Source organism: Caloenas nicobarica, chromosome 5 (assembly GCF_036013445.1).
Source record: "Caloenas nicobarica isolate bCalNic1 chromosome 5, bCalNic1.hap1, whole genome shotgun sequence".
NCBI lineage: Eukaryota > Metazoa > Chordata > Aves > Columbiformes > Columbidae > Caloenas > Caloenas nicobarica.
The window spans coordinates 21,588,677-21,603,008 of record NC_088249.1 but is presented as its reverse complement, the minus strand read 5'-3'; the positions used below and the strand labels follow the sequence as shown (position 1 = coordinate 21,603,008).

The 14,332-nt window shown below is 36.9% G+C and overlaps 1 protein-coding gene across 1 annotated transcript in view; it reads right to left on the bottom strand.

Moving 5' to 3' along the window:
* CEP128 (centrosomal protein 128) overlaps positions 1–14,332 on the bottom strand; it is a 128,119-nt gene that overhangs the window by 92,745 nt on the left and 21,042 nt on the right. The window contains exons 8-9 of the mRNA XM_065636376.1: positions 12,550–12,666; positions 1,045–1,131 (exon numbers count right to left, since the gene is read on the bottom strand). Of these exons, the coding sequence (XP_065492448.1) occupies positions 1,045–1,131; positions 12,550–12,666 (204 nt within the window). The remainder of the gene's footprint in view (positions 1–1,044; positions 1,132–12,549; positions 12,667–14,332) is intronic.

Genomic DNA, 14,332 nt, shown 5'->3' with positions numbered 1-14,332 from the left:
TGAAGTTACATAGTTCATTCACAAAAATGTTAAAGATTACATGCATTAGTAGAACTGGTAAGTGGTAAATTCTGTGCTTTTTCTGTGTTGTGCAAGATGTATTTAAATTATTCTGGAAACAAGATGGTTGAAAAACTGAAGTGCCAAGAATTAAAATTTTTCCTAAAAATATAATCTTATGAGAATTTTAAAATGTTTAATCAGATATAATCAGCAAACTGATGACCATTTAGGAAAAAAACAGAAAACAAAAGCTACAAAATATTTTCTGACTTCTACCATAAATAGTTCAAAGATCACAACGATCCACATGGAAATAAATATAGTTTTTAACAGAGGAAATTGTTATTGCAGAGATAGCAATCTCAAAGGATGTTGAAAGGCTGGCAAATGGACAAAGTAAACAGGGCAACATTAATGGAATGGAGAGAGTAACATAAAAGTACTACAAAGATACTTTAGCATAAAGGGGTATAACTTTGAAAGCATTGACAAAAAGGCTAAACTCTATATAAGAGGGGAAAAAGCTAGAAAAAGTGTAATATGGCCCTAGAACCCTGTCAGAGCAGAAATAAAAGAAATCTTGTTTTCTATGAAGAGAGCAATATGGCAACAGATAGTTCAGTAAGATTAATTAATAATAATCATGGTGCAAAATAACTAGCATGCATTAGTTGCAGGGATGAAGAAAAGCTGCATCTTTGAATTGCTGCAAATAAGCAACAGCAGACTATGCACAATTTCAGAGACAAACCAGAGAAAAATCAAGGATAATCGCCAAGTTATAAACGTATCTGCCTGGCAGGATGGAAGAGCTGTTACAAGTAACACACTATAACTAAAGAGATTTGAAGGAAAAACAGAAGTTCAGCACGGCTACATTTACAGTGCCTCTGATGCAAAACACCTCTTGTTTAAGATAACAGAGTAAGAGTAAAGAAAGTTTTATGCTGCTGTTTTGTCTGAAAAAGGAAGCACAATCTGTAACATATGACACTAGACTTATTTAAAACCAAACAAGAAAGAACAAAAATTAAGTCTTACTTGGTTCTTTTCACTTTCATATTTCACAAGTTTATTTTTCAGAAGTTCTTCTGTTTCATCTGCTTTAGCAACTTGCTTCCTTAAAACCTTTAGAGGGGAAAAGTATATTGTGAACTTCCTTATAAAAGTTACAGAAGTCTTCTTTGTAACATTGTCAAAATGAAAGAATGGTGACATATTTAAGATAGAGGATCTAGACAAATGCTTTCTGACTCTCTAATATTCCTATGTGGAGCCAATTATATTGTCACGAAAAAACAAACAAATCCGTGCATACATAAACACCCTCATGGCCAGAACTGGGCCAAATACAAAGTCAAAACTAGCACTAACATCCTTCCGATATATAGAGCTCCGCAAGCTCAAGGTTGACTCCAAGCACTTTGAGATGAAGGTCTAAGAAGCTCAAGAGATCCCCTACAGGTAAGTTGTGAACGTATCATATGAAAATAATATATTCTCTAATATAAAATAGGCATGACATGATCTACAATGCACTGTAGTAAGGAAAACACTACCATAAGGTTCTGTTACAAGCCAAAAAGAGGAAAAAGTTATTTTTATCTGAATCTGCACAGATACTTAGAATCATAGTATCAGACAGAATCAACTGAAACCTTCCTGATCAAAAGTTACTGGCATTGGTGTGACTTTGAAAATAATGATAATTATAAAATCCCTGGGGACTTTTCCTATCATGTCCACGCCCCACGCAAACTGAAGTATCTAAAGAGACTTAAGTACATTTTCTAAAGCATCTTACGAAAATAAAATTTCCATGAATATCAATTTCAAAATCATTTCCCTCTGCAAACCAACACTATTTGCAGAACCTGGCCAATCACTGGTAAAGGAATGCATTGGACATCACGGACATTAACGACACATACAATTTGCAACATACACAACAGAAGTTTGTAAGTTTCAAGGCATAACAATGTCATTGGCTCATTTTAAATATCACTTAAGAACACCAGCTCAAAGAGATCATTTGCCATACTGAGAGAATCTGCTGAGAATTTGAGTAACTGTGTTAATAAGTCTTGTTTCTTTGCTGCAAAACATAGCCAAGTGGTTTTCACACTACCCACAAATCAGTTAGAGACTGTAGCACATACCTTTTACTTTCATCCAATATTACAGAGCATAAGTACATCTATTCCTTCCACCATTACTTGCTACAACTACAACAGAACTACATAGCCTGTCCAGAAAAAAAAAAAAAGTCCCTTTTCCAGGCTGTTCTTCCTGAGCAGCATTTTTATTTTACATTTTAAAAGAAAATCTCCTTAAACAAATATCCCTGAAATTTGCCCCTGTAATTAGTGTGATTTCATTCAAGTTTTTGAACATTTTCTCTTCACTGTATACTGGAGAACAATTTCACTGTATGAAAACAGAAGGCAAGATATTAATCAACCTCGGTGAAGCCAGGCAGTCAGCTTTAGAAGTTTTGCTTTTAAAAGCAGCTTTGTGGAAAAAATAAATGGATTTATACACTTATCTCAGTCTTATATCATCACCTCAGGAAAAATAAGGGTTTCAGTTTTAGTTTGGACTACTCTCCTGCTTGAAGAGTTTATACTAAAACCAGAGATGGTGGAAGAAATTTATCATAACTATGCCACTGAAAATATTATGCTACATAAAGAATTATGCTTTTAATCTTACTGATTCACAGATACTGTAAGACTGTAACACATTTAAGATTTTTCTCCAAGCATTCAATACAGATTCAGATCTATCATTCCAGTCAAGTATAAAACCCAACGCTGCACAGACCTCGCATACTCCCATTTTACTTAAAAATCTAGAGAGATCTCCAAAAAAGCTACACGAACAAAATTCAAAGACGGACATAATTTCAGCTAATGCCATTATTGCATGAGTTCTGTTTGTTTCTTTGTTTTGTGGTTGTCTGGTTGGTTTGGGGGGTTTTTTGTTTGGTTGGTTTTGGGTTTTGTTTTTTAAATGACTACAAGTAGCAGTAAAAAACAGTCTACTAGGGACACATGATGTGTCCTAACTGCAGATGAGCTTCATTATATAGTCAACTGTATGCCAACCTTATCTTTGGCACTAAATTAATAATTAATATAATACCAAAAATGCATGTTTTCAAGTTCAAGTTTTGCTAGAGATGTCAGCATCACAAGAAAAATGCTAAAGGTGGGATGAAATTAGAAATACCAGGAAAACTACCAAAGATTTCCCTGCTGAAGGCAAAAAGTATGTCTCTGCATCAGTAGTACATTCTAATTCCCAGAAGAAACCACTAAATTAAATTAAATTAGCACAAAAATTCATATGCTGTTTCAACTTAAGAGGATCACCGAATGGTATTTAGGCTATTAAATAGCAATAATTTCAAATACAAAGTCAGTCTTTTCCTATCACTGATACTACAAATAGGATGCTCAGTTTTATTTTCTGTATACTGTAAAAACAGCCCATAACCATTTCATTTGTAATAAATAACATATATATATATATATGACAGTTAAAATACTACAAAAAGAATGAGATGTTACAATAAATTAAACATACCACATGTGCACTGCTTCAACTGTGAAACTTGCATTTTTCCAGTAGGTGCTATGCAAGCAATCACTAAACAATCAAAATGTCATTAAGAAATTGAAACATCTGGTCATTCACAGCCAGACAAGCATCAGTTGTTACTGACAATTCAGAAACTACATAGGTAAGAGCTAATTCTATGTTTTCTCTCCTTCTTGTACTCCTTTTTAAATAATTTTCTCTCACTGGTTTGTGCCACTCTTGTTTTTTCTCCCCTAGAGGTTTCTCTGTGTGAGACTTCTCTTGGGGAAGAAAAGGGCTGAAGAAAAAAGGAAAAAAAAAATACCATGTAAAGACCCCACTGATTCTTTGATTTCATTTGTTGTCTCCAAAGAAGGGGCTGGGGAAACCAAATGGTCAAAAATAGCAACTAGGAAAGGGATGCTGAGCAGTTCCAATACACGTTCCTCTGTGATTGCTCCCCGAGCAACTAGGAAGGGGATGCTGAGCAGTTCCTACACATGTTCCTCCATGATTGCTCCCAAGCAACAGGCAGATGCTGCCCAGGAGAGCTCTGCCTGGCAATGCTGAAGCACCAAGGAAGGGGAACAGGCCTGCAGTCATTAGGATTCCCTCACCAAGATGCTCCTCTTGAAAGCATTTGTGTCCAGGTTAGGCAGGAGGAGACTGACAAGGAGGTTGAGGAGGCCTTGGAGGGGTCAGGCATAGAGGAGGCCACAAGGAAACAGAGAACTTTATGTAAAGAGGTCTTCACAGCATGGTTTCAGGAGAGACCACCTGGATTTTACACTGCCTGCCTAGGTGGTCAGAAACAGGCTTTTGTCCCTGCCAGGACAGATGAACTTTTGATTTGACCCAGTAGAGCAATTCTTACAGGTCTTTTTAAAGACTTCACTATCATAGACAGTATTAGAATATTAACATACATGGCATACCCCAACTCAGCTTACCTCATCCATACACAGTATTTTAAACCTGAACACTTCAAACAGATAAAATAATTTACTCTCTGCTAGACAGATATTTTTTCATATATATGATGAACACTATGTGGAGGCCTCTGTAAGAACAGTTCTCAGTCTTTCCAACTTATGAAAATCTTCTAATAGAGAATCAGAACTTTTACTGGAATTTAAGTCTACTAACTTTTCTTAGGGTTTGGGGGTTTGCTTGGGTTTGTTTTTTTAAATAAAAGCAGATTATTTGAAAGTAATTTTTTAAGTAATGCAAAAGACCACAAACTGAAATTTTCTCTTTCAAAGTGAGACTGATCAGTGAATTATATTCATAAGAGCAGAAATACACAACCAGACCAACCTCATGCTATATTTTAAAGGCAGGCAAAAATGTACCACATCCTAATCTGAATTAAAACTCTTGCCCTAACTTGCTACATTAGCAGCTAGCATTGGTCCAAGTATGTTACATAGACATACCAGCCAGGCACTTAAAGACAGACTGCCTGGATATTTCAGTGACAGATATGTATGAGACTTGCTTATGTTGCAACAGTCAGATTCCAACTACAATCAAAAGAGAAACCATTAGCCACGGGGCAAGTATCAATGACACATCGAAACATCCAGATGGCTCAGAGAACAGACCAAGTTTGTTTGCCTAAAAAGATCAGAGATAAAGACATGCATGCAGAGAATTTTCAATAACACTTATGACCATCAGTCTATCCTACTTTGTCTTGAAAGTCCACCAGCCTCTGGCACTTCACAATATGTGCAGTGGGAAGCAAACAGAATCTAAGTATCCAGTTGCACAAAGAAAATGAGAAAAAAAATGCTTCCTTGCCTACCCAAGTTATTAGCCTAAGACATAACTGTAGCCATTGCCTTACCACAGTTCAAAATGTTGTATAACAACGATTCTGTTCACCTAAAGTGTCCAAAGCATGAATACATGGACTTACTTCACCGAAATCCAAGAAGTCAAACACAGGAATTAGGAGAGCCATCCAGGACAACTAATACATATAAAAGTTGTTTAAAGCCTGTTATTCAAAACAATACTTGATCTTGTTTTAGAAAATGGATGCATAAATGCAAACAACCAGTCCAAGTTGATGGTATCTTTGTGTTCAAAATAAAGCACTGAAGAATCTCAAAATAGTTTTAGTCGACACGATAAATGTATTTTGTTAGAGCAACCCATATATATATATGTCAGTAGCACTGGCAAGATGAGCATATTTGTTCTCCTTTCTAATCAGAAACACCCCTGAAGACATTCAAGGCCAGGCTGGATAGGCCTCTGAGCAACCTGATCTAGTTGAAGATGTTTCTGCTCATTACAGGGGGGGTTGGACTAGATGAGCTTTGAAGATCACTTTCAACCCAAACTATTCTATGATTTTGTTTGCATCAGGAAGACGGAAGAAAGTGAAGATGTATGATTTGCATTAATTTCTGTTTGCTAATTGCAATTTTCTAATTTGCAGGAATTGCTGTTTAAACAGATAGTGTTTAAACACAGCAATACACACTAAGTTAAAAGATATATAAAAATGTAGAGAAAATTTTTATCCACCTGCACATAGCACGTACAGACTACAGATTCAAAATCATAATGCAAATGTAGAAGTTAAAGATGAAAAATTGTGTATGTCAAGCTTTCTTTATGGCCAGTATACAACTAGATATCACCTTGGTTAATAATCAGCCTATGATTATAATAATAGTGCAATACACATAAAAAGTTCATACATCATACAAAAAACAAAGACAGGACAGACAAGAAAAAGACTGAAACAAACGTATCATCATGTTCAGCTAGACCCTGAAAATACATAATTTATGAACTGAGCTTTAGGAAGATGATCCTATTAAGACGGTAAAATACTGACAAGCAGTGGTCAGTTATGAGCACTGCACTTTCCTTAAAAATAACAACTATTAACATCTAAACCTCACAAGATTTCCTAATTAAAGCAGCTACTGATCAAATCCAAAAGTCAAATATTATATTGTTTGGTTTGAAATGTATAACAGGCAAACTAATGACAAAAAAAAGTTTAATTAAATAGCTGCAAATGCTTTAAAGCAGGGGTGTCAAACTCGTTTTCACCAGGGGCCACATCGGCTTTGCGGTTGACTTCAAAAGGCCGAATGTAATTTTAGGACTGGATAAATGTAGGAGTAGTTACATTCGGCCCTTTGAAGTCAACCGCAAAGCTGATGTGGCCTGCAGTGAAAACGAGTTTGACGCCCCTGCTTTAAATAGTAGTTCTTTGTAAATCATTCAGGCCATATTAAATAACAGGATTTCAAAAGTCAGTCCCTATCCTCCTTCCAGTAATGTTACTTGAGAAGCATTTTTGAGAAATAAATAGGACAGAAAAATACTTTAATAGAACATTACATCCACACAATGATCACCACAAGACTGAGGCCAGTGACAGAGCTAAGAGCCCATCTAAGTGATAATTCGAATTACAACGGACAAGAAACAGAATAACGAAGTAAAAAGCTCCTCTTAAAAATTGTGTAGAAACACACTTCATCCAAATGCCAATTGCAGCAAAATATTCAGTTATTTACTTTATTCCCATTAGGGTACGCAAAAGTACACAAAGCAATTCAAGTACCTTCTTTCTAACATACAGCAACTCAGGCTACAGAGAGACACGTTATGCCTTAGACACACTCATATGTTATAAAGACTATTTCCTGATACATTCCTTGGTACGTACTGTCCACACACACTTCAAGCTCTCAGATGGAAAGCTCTCCTAATCAGTATCTGAATCAGAATCATAGGATAGTTTGGGTTGGAAGGGACCTTCAAAGGTCATCTAGTCCAACCCCCCTGCAATGAGCAGGGACATCTACAACTAGATCAGGTTGCTCGGAGTTCCATCCAGCCTGGCCTGAATGTCTCCAGGGATGGGGCATCTACCACCTCTCCGGGCAATGTGGGCCAGCGTTTCACCACTCTCATCGTAAAAAATTTCTTCCTCATGTCTGGACTGAATCTCCCCTCTTCTAGTTTAAAACCATTACCCCTTGTCCTGTCACAACAGATCCAGCCAAAAAGTCTGTCCCCATCTTTCTTATAGGCCCATTTTAAGTACTCAAAGGTCACAATAAGGTCTCCCTGGAGCCTTCTCCAGGCTGAACAACCTCACCTCTCTCAGCCTGTCCTCATAAGAGAGGTGTTCCAGCCCTCCCATCATATTGGTGGTCCTCTGGACCCTCTCCAACAGGTTCATGTCTTTCCTGTACTGAGGACTCCAGAGCTGGATGCGGTACTCCAGGTGGGATCTCACCAGAGCAGAGGGGCAGAAATACCTCTCTCGACCTGCTGGCCACATTCCTTTTGATGCAGCCCATGATACAACTGGCCTTCTGGGATGCAAGTGCACATTGCCAGCTCATATCCAATCTTGCATTCACCAGTAACCCCAAGTCCTTCTCAGCAGGGCTGCTCTCAATCCCTTCATCCCCCAGCCTGTACTGATACCAGGAGTTGCCCCAACCCAGGTGCAGGACCTTGCAGTTGGCCTTGTTGAACGTCATGAGGTCTACATGGGCCCACTTCTCAAGCCTGTCCAGGTCCCTCTGGATGGCATCCCATCCCTCAGGCACGCTAACTGCGCCACTCAGCTTGGTGTCATCTGCAAACTTGCTGAAGGTGCACTCAATCCCACTGTCTATGTCATTGATGAAGACATGAAACAGTACTGGTCCCAGTACAGACCCCTGGGGGACGCACTTGTTACTGATGTCCATATAGACATTGTGCCATTGACCACTACTCTCTGGGTGCAACCACCCAGCCAGTTCCTCATCTGCAGGAGGCATGTCTACCCTCCCCTCTCCTTCAACATGGTATATTTGTATAAATGGAGGACCGCGCCCTCATAGTCCTTGGTCCAAAAGATATTAAAAGAAGGGTGCAACAGAAGATGATGAGCAACAGAAGACAAGGGGCAACCAGGCAAATGGCTATCACTTCTCAAAAAAATTCAGGTTAGCGATCAGCAACACTGTTCTTAAGGGAGTGCCCATACAAATATTTATACAGGTGAATCCAACCCCTCCACTCCAAATGGAGTAGGAACCAAAAAATTCCAAGACCAACACTATCCAGATTAGTATTATTATTGCAGATAAGTGTCACTAAACAAAATTTGAAAAATGAAACCTAAATTGCTACTGTCATCTCCAAGCACAGATATTCATTAGAATTTACTGGCTCAGGTTTTACGGCTAAATGTATTCATGTTTCACCAGTGGAGGACATCTCATTCACTGGAAAGCAGCTCGGCTGCTTCATCTGATAGAACTGATAGTTTAAACCAAATTTAAGCCATCACAAGAAGAACAGGGGATTAAGAAGTGAAGCTGCAGAAAAAGGCAACTAGCCTCTCCCTATGTTGATTGTGTTCATTAAGAGTAGCTTCATCTACGAAGTCCCTTAAGAACCTTTGGGTGCATACACACTTGTATGGATGTACTGAATGCAGAGATCCACCTTTTTCAGTAGCCAGTCCTCAGCATCATTCTGTATACCCCATGAGAGATCAAAGGAGTGCACTGATGAGACTGTTGCAGACTTGTGAATAGCATCTGTAATAGCTGAGTATCAAAGCAGTGTGAAAGAACATATTTCACAATAAGGACAAAAACCAGTAATGTCATATATTGTGTTAAGAAGCTGCTATTCTTAATGTACAATGTAGTCACACATCAACTGTAAGGCAGTGAAGATATAAATAAGCTTCCACACTGGAGTCTGAGAATCTTTATTCTTTAAAATCCTCTCACCTATCAAGCAATTCTTGTGGCAAATGCTACCGTCAAATGATGCGTGACTAGTAAGAAAAAAGTTAAATAATATCAGATATTTTACACAAAATCTAATTATTCTCATCAGGAGTTTTATTATTTTATTTTTTTCTTTTTAAATAATTATCTTGTAGGCTTTGCTGAAATTGCCTACTTAAAAAATAGGTTATTTTTTAAAAAATCATTAAAAATGGTGGAAACTATCGAGTTTTTCTAACAGCTTTGCTGAGAGATGTTTAAAGTCAAATTTTGCCTATTGTACAGAAAAATAAAAAATACCTTAGCAAAACAAAATTACACTGATACAAGTAATGAACAAATCAACAAGAAGCCAATCACTACTCAGCTTGAAAATACACTGTTGAATAACAATCTTTTTAAATGACTCATATTTAAAAATTTTAGATATTTCATAGTCATAAATTACATTAGTCATTCTACTTGGTTTGCCATACTGAATCTATTTATCTGTAAGATCACATGCAAAGAAAAAAAATTCAAAAAATTAAAAACCAGAAGCTCAAAAGCTCAAATCTGCTACACTCAATGCTCAGACGGTTTTGGTGTTGGAATTCTTTCCTGTTTGTTTTTAATTTGAAATTAAATCAGTTCTAAACTTTTTGCACCCTTAGTCATTCTCATATTCCTATTTCTTCTATAGTTTCTATTCCATAACAAAGTAATTTTCTTTACAAAGCTTTCCCACACAGCAGCCTCTCAGTACGATAGTACAGAGAGAAGCAGCATGTACAGGATCCAGAGTATTTTGCTCTCAAAAACAAGTGTTTTTCACAAGGCAGTCCAGTTTGCCAATGTGAGAGCTAAAGATCTCAGCCAACTGTTCAAGACATGTTGAACAATTCCTGATAAATATAAACACCATCCAGAAGTGAGACCATTTTCTACCTAGAGAAGGGCACATTTACATGAATGTTCATTGTGGAAGGAAGATGGGACAGCTGGATGGAAGCCTATAGTAACGGTCTGAAATTTAAGGGCCTTAGTAATATTGGAGTCTGAAGACAGTTGGGATGTAGGAAGTTGCAACTCTGTCACAAAGATCTTCTCCAAGCTGCTAAGACAGCTATTAGAAGACATAGCAGGAAGAGAACATACTTTTTGCTGCTACTGGGAGTGTAATGGAAGTCTGCATTTCAAGAGCGATGGATACTGTCTCCATATTCCTCTGTAATCTGTCAAAGAAAGACTGACTAATATCTATTGGAAGAAGTTCCTTCCCTCACTTGTCAACTGACACCACCATGTTTTATTTTGCATGTTAAAGGTTATAAGTTCCTGAAAAGTCCGTAATTCATTACAACAGGAATAATCTATTTTATTAGGATTCCCAAACACAGTAACAAGAGTCCAGCCCAAGAAACACAGAATCATGACTAAGGTCAGACACCCAGAAGGATGATTTGGAGATATGAGCCCCTGCTTGAGAGAGTGAAGATAACCACCAAGAGTGTGGTTCTCCTCCAAGTAGCGGCAGCTATGAATGTAGAGTATGCGGAAGAAGCCTGTTCCAGTTGGGATTGGGTCTGAATCTCGGCCTGGGCAAATTCCTAATATTAAAAGTTTACCAAGCAGACTAATGGGTGTTGAGCTTTCCTGTAAACTAAGAATGAGGATGATACATCCAAGTATTGAACAGTGGTGTAAAAAAAAAAATTTAAAAAAATCTTTTAAATAGAAAGGAGCTCCTCACGAAAAATAATTTACAAAAATATGCATGGAACAAAACAGGATTTGCAGGAGAAAGGATTAAAATGTCGTCATCTACAGCGGGAGAGCTTAGGGGAATGGAAGGTCGGGAATGTACTTAATATTTCATATTCATTTGGCATGAAATTCAAAAGATGAGCTACTAGGAAAAAAGGTGTCTAGTCTGAGGGCTCATTGTCACATAGCCAGTCATATGAAAGTCTCTGAAATACATTTTAATTTATTAACTTGAATTCAAGTTTTCCTTCTAAACGATGGCGGTGTCGATGTACCTTTACAGATACAAGTCATTATCCCTCTAAAAGGATAAAAATGATTGTTCCAATCTGCAGATAACACTATAAAATGACACCAACTCATTTCATTAAGCATCCCTCTACTGGACTGAAGGTACAACCAAAGAACCTAGAAATGGACGTAGGCATATTAAAGAGCAATGAAAACTGTAATAAAGTGCACTAGTTCTTTTCAGCCACTAAGACTTCAATAGGGGGGAAAAGATGAAATAGTAACTCTTTCTGAATACTAGCAGAAGCACTACAAACATTTTGATAAGCATTACTTTTTATCTATACCAAAAGAGCATCTTATCTTCTTAAATATGACCTCTTTGAAGAGTTTCTAGCCTTACATGAAATATAAAGCATCAATCTAAATTAAGGTTCCTCAACACCACTGCACAGTATCAAACAATTGCCTTCCAAAAAGCATGCATACTGTTGTTTAATATTAAAGTGAAAAACAAGGAATTGCACATTTCTTCTATTCTATTGCATACAGAGATAACATTGCAAATCATATCCTAAGGAGAGTGAAAAAAAAGTTACACTACGTTAAGACACAGATTTTTCCAAATAGCAGTAAAATAAGGAACAGTGAGGTGTATTTTTCTTACATTTCTTAAAACAAGCAGAAAAAAGCTACTAGCTGTCTCCAATTTTAATTCATAATATAAACATTTGTATTTGTCTCCTAAAGAATATTTTATACTTCTTCAGATACCGTTGAATGAAAGTGTTTGAAAAGCAATGAAAAGCTGTGTGACTGCTACAGTACATTTGATTGCTTTTTGAAATAAATTAAACTGCTCACTGCAAGCAAACTTTGTATTTTAGAAAACAAAGTGTTTTAATTGAGGCAACCCAGCTAATGACTTGCTATTTTTTGTTTGGGGTTTGAGGGAGGGCACAGGGGGTGGGTTCTTCTATAGAATGTTTGTGCCAGTTACCAAAGAAGTCTAAACATAGACAAGAGAGTATCATGAAGAACAGAGACTATAGTTGTTATCATCTGGTCAAAACAAGCATAGCTGGACTGATACAGTTAAAACAATCTACCTAAGATACGAGCACTTTTGACAGTTTGACAGATACAGGCTCACAAATGCAGCACGTTCCTAACTTAATCCAGAATACACAGGAAGTTTTCATTTGCATACCTCTTGTAACTGAAGAGACATATGTCCCAGCTGATCCTGGCGCTTCTCTACAAGCTGTCTTTCAGTGCGCATTTCTTGTTCTATCTCCTGAAGTCTTCTCTCTACACGTTCCGATACCTTCGAAAGGAAAAAAACCACCCTGCGGGAAATTAGTGCATCTTTTACCACATATTAAGATAACAATGGCAAAAAATGTAAATACAGTATGGGGCAGAAAGCAGAACACAACTTTTATTAAGATTCAGAATGGTATAGAAAATAACTAGTGTTACAGCAGTGAGTACTACGGAAGTACTTAAGCAGGGAACTGACCTGCTATCTTGCTAGCAATATCCTCCTTTAGGTTTATGCATATTTTCCTCTACTGTGGTGGCTCTACTCAAGTGCCAAATATCTCAATATCAAGCTTGGTGCAGCTTAATCTGAAGCTGCAATACAAAAATCTTAGCTTCTCTGCCACAGGCCTGATTAAACTCTGGAGAGTCATCTCTTTCACATCTCCAGTTTGTAAAACAGACCAAGGTTTGCCTCTTTCATACTCAGAAATCTGTGAGTGAAAAGTAGTAAACGAGAGCTAAGTACATGAGAATTAATGTAATAGCACAAAATAATTACATCACTTTAAGACTTTTTCTCAATATTTAGTGAATCTATGTATGAACTAATATAAATAACACTAGTTATTTGCAAAAGCAATCTGGATTATAAACACAATAATTTAACCCTAAACTACGATACCAGAACTACTTTATTTTTGCTTTTCAAGCCACTAGTAGACAGCACCCTCTCGTGGGCAGCAAATTAAATTTATATTGTTAAAGTTGAAGATTAGCAAGGAAAATAATTACGCATTATTTCCTCCCTGCCTTAAAACTAATTATTTTAAACAATTACTAGAAAGCAATATATCTATTACTGAATGCTATTTAGATAAAAAGAGAAAGACTTAAAATACCATTCAATTACTAGTTTCTGATGTATGTGGAGGGCAACAAGTTTCCCTATGTACTTTTACCATTAAGCATGCTCCTACTACCACTAGGTATATGCACGGATAGAAAATTTTAACAGGAGCAACACAGTTGTGTAGTAACAGAAACAATTATGATTACATTATTATATTCTGGGCTTCACAAGTACACCAGGTCTAAAGAATGAAGCAGCCTTTTGCTTTAAAACTTAATACATCGGTTTGAAAACATTTCTTATGTGCACGGCCAGAATAGTCGGTTTACAATTTGGAATTTTGTATTTTCTCTTAAAACCATCAGGAGTTGTTCAGAAAACATATTACATCAAACCACACTCTTTCATGCAAGTTATGAATACTTTGCAATCATAATCCAGAGTAATTAATTACTAAAAGTAATGACACAGGTCTAGGTTACCGCATGCACCGCAGATTACATGCTATAAGGCAGCACTAAGCAAGCTTCAGATTCCTGCAAACTTCAGATTTCACTGCAAAGTATCACTAATGCAGAATGAGTAAGGAAGTAACTTTTTCCTCACAAGATACAGCAATTTGCCTTCCCTCTGACTTCTTTCAACTCTCTCCAGAAAACAACTGTTATCTCTAACAAGGTACTGAAAAAGGATGCCTTCATTATATTTTTCAGGTACACAGAAATTTCAAAGTTAGAAATAATCCTCTTAAAAAAAAAGTGAAGCTATTTATAGCTCATTGGAAAAAAAACCTCTATCAAGATATTTCAGGCTTCCTTGCTGGATTTTATGCCTATTAACATCGTCCTAAGGCACATCCAAGATTGGATAGTGGATT